Source organism: Numida meleagris, unplaced genomic scaffold, assembly GCF_002078875.1.
Source record: "Numida meleagris isolate 19003 breed g44 Domestic line unplaced genomic scaffold, NumMel1.0 unplaced_Scaffold392, whole genome shotgun sequence".
In the NCBI taxonomy this organism is placed as follows: domain Eukaryota; kingdom Metazoa; phylum Chordata; class Aves; order Galliformes; family Numididae; genus Numida; species Numida meleagris.
In genome coordinates, this window is record NW_018364614.1 from 10,028 (window position 1) to 11,817 (window position 1,790).

General features: G+C 63.3%; 1 protein-coding gene across 1 annotated transcript in view; it reads right to left on the minus strand.

The window, feature by feature from the left end:
- LOC110391508 (cleavage and polyadenylation specificity factor subunit 1-like) overlaps window positions 1–1,508 on the minus strand; it is a 5,487-nt gene extending 3,979 nt beyond the window's left edge. The window contains exon 1 of the mRNA XM_021383404.1: window positions 1,278–1,508. Coding sequence (XP_021239079.1) covers window positions 1,278–1,508 — 231 coding nt within the window. The remainder of the gene's footprint in view (window positions 1–1,277) is intronic.
- Between the last annotated feature and the right edge of the window lie 282 nt (window positions 1,509–1,790).

Here is a 1,790-nt window from a genome sequence, read left to right on the forward strand (position 1 = left end):
CAGCCCCACAGCCACCCCATAACCCCACTCCCAGCCCCAACACTGCCCTCCCAGCCCCACAGCCGCCCCATAACCGCCCTCCCAGCCCCATAACTGCCCTCCCAGCCCCACAGCCGCCCCATAACCCCACTCCTAGCCCCATATCCACCCCATATCCCCACTCCCAGCCACATAACCCCACTCCTAGCCCCATAACCCCGCTCCCAGCCCCACATCTGCCCCATATCCCCACTCCCAGCCCCACATCCGCCCCATAGCCGCGGGCGCTCACGATGTCGGGGGTGGTGCCGATCTTCTTGGCCAGCCCCACATCCAGCCCCATAACTGCCCTCCTAGCTCCATAACTGCCCCATAACCCCGCTCCTAGCCCCATATCCACCCCGTAACCCCTCTCCCAGCCACATAACCCCACTCCTAGCCCCATAACCGCCCCATAACCGCCCTCCCAGCCCCACAGCCGCCCCATAACCCCAATCCTAGCCCCATATCCACCCCATATCCCCACTCCCAGCCACATAACTGCCCCATAACCGCCCTCCCAGCCCCACACCCACCCCATAACCGCCCTCCCAGCCCCATAACCGCCCCATAACCCCACTCCTAGCCCCATAACCGCCCCATGACCTTCCTCCCCACCCCACTCCCAGCCCCATAACCACCCTCCCAGCCCCACAGCTGCCCCATAACCCCACTCCTAGCCCCATAGCCACCCCATATCCCCACTCCCAGCCACATAACCCCACTCCTAGCCCCATAACCCCACTCCCAGCCCCACATCCAGCCCCATAACCGCCCCATAACTGACCCCCACAGCCCCACATCCTCCCCATAAGTGCCCTCCCAGCCCCACAGCCACCCCATAACCCCACTCCTAGCCCCATAACCACCCCATAACCCCTCTCCCAGCCACATAACCCCACTCCTAGCCCCATATCCACCCCATATCCCCACTCCCAGCCACATAACCCCACTCCCAGCCCCACATCCAGTCCCATAACCACCCCATAACTGACATCCACCCCATATCCCCACTCCTAGCCACGTAACCCTGCTCCTAGCCCCATAACCACCCCATAACCCCACTCCTAGCCCCATATCCACCCCATAACCCCTCTCCCAGCCACATAACCCCACTCCTAGCCCCATAACCTCCCCATAACCGCCCCATAACCCCACTCCCAGCCCCACATCCGCCCCATAACCCCACTCCTAGCCCCACATCCGCCCCATAACCCCACTCCCAGCCCCACAGCCGCCCCACAGCCGCGGGCGCTCACGATGTCGGGGGTGGTGCCGATCTTCTTGGCCAGCTCCCCGCGCTCCATGGTGCTGAGGTAGAGGAAGCGCTGCAGCAGTTCCCCGTCCAGGACGTTGCGCACCGCGTTCTGCAGCAGCCGCCGCTCCGCGTGCAGCAGCCTGAGCACCCCGCGCACACGGGGACACCAAGGGGACAGCGGGACATTAGGGGGACAGAAGGACACGGGGACATGAAGGGGACATGGGGACATTAGGGGGACAGAAGGACAAGGGGGGAATGAAGGGGATATGGGGACATCAGGGGGACAGAAGGACACGGGGCCATGAAGGGGACATGGGGACATTAGGGGGACAGAAGGACATGGGGACAGCGAGGGGACATGAGGACATTAGGGGGACATAAGGACATGGGGACAGTGTGAGGACATGGGGACATTTGTGGGACAGAAGGACACGGGGACATGAAGGGGACATGGGGACATAGGGGGACATGGGGACATTAGGGGGACAGAAGGACAAGGGGACATGAAGGG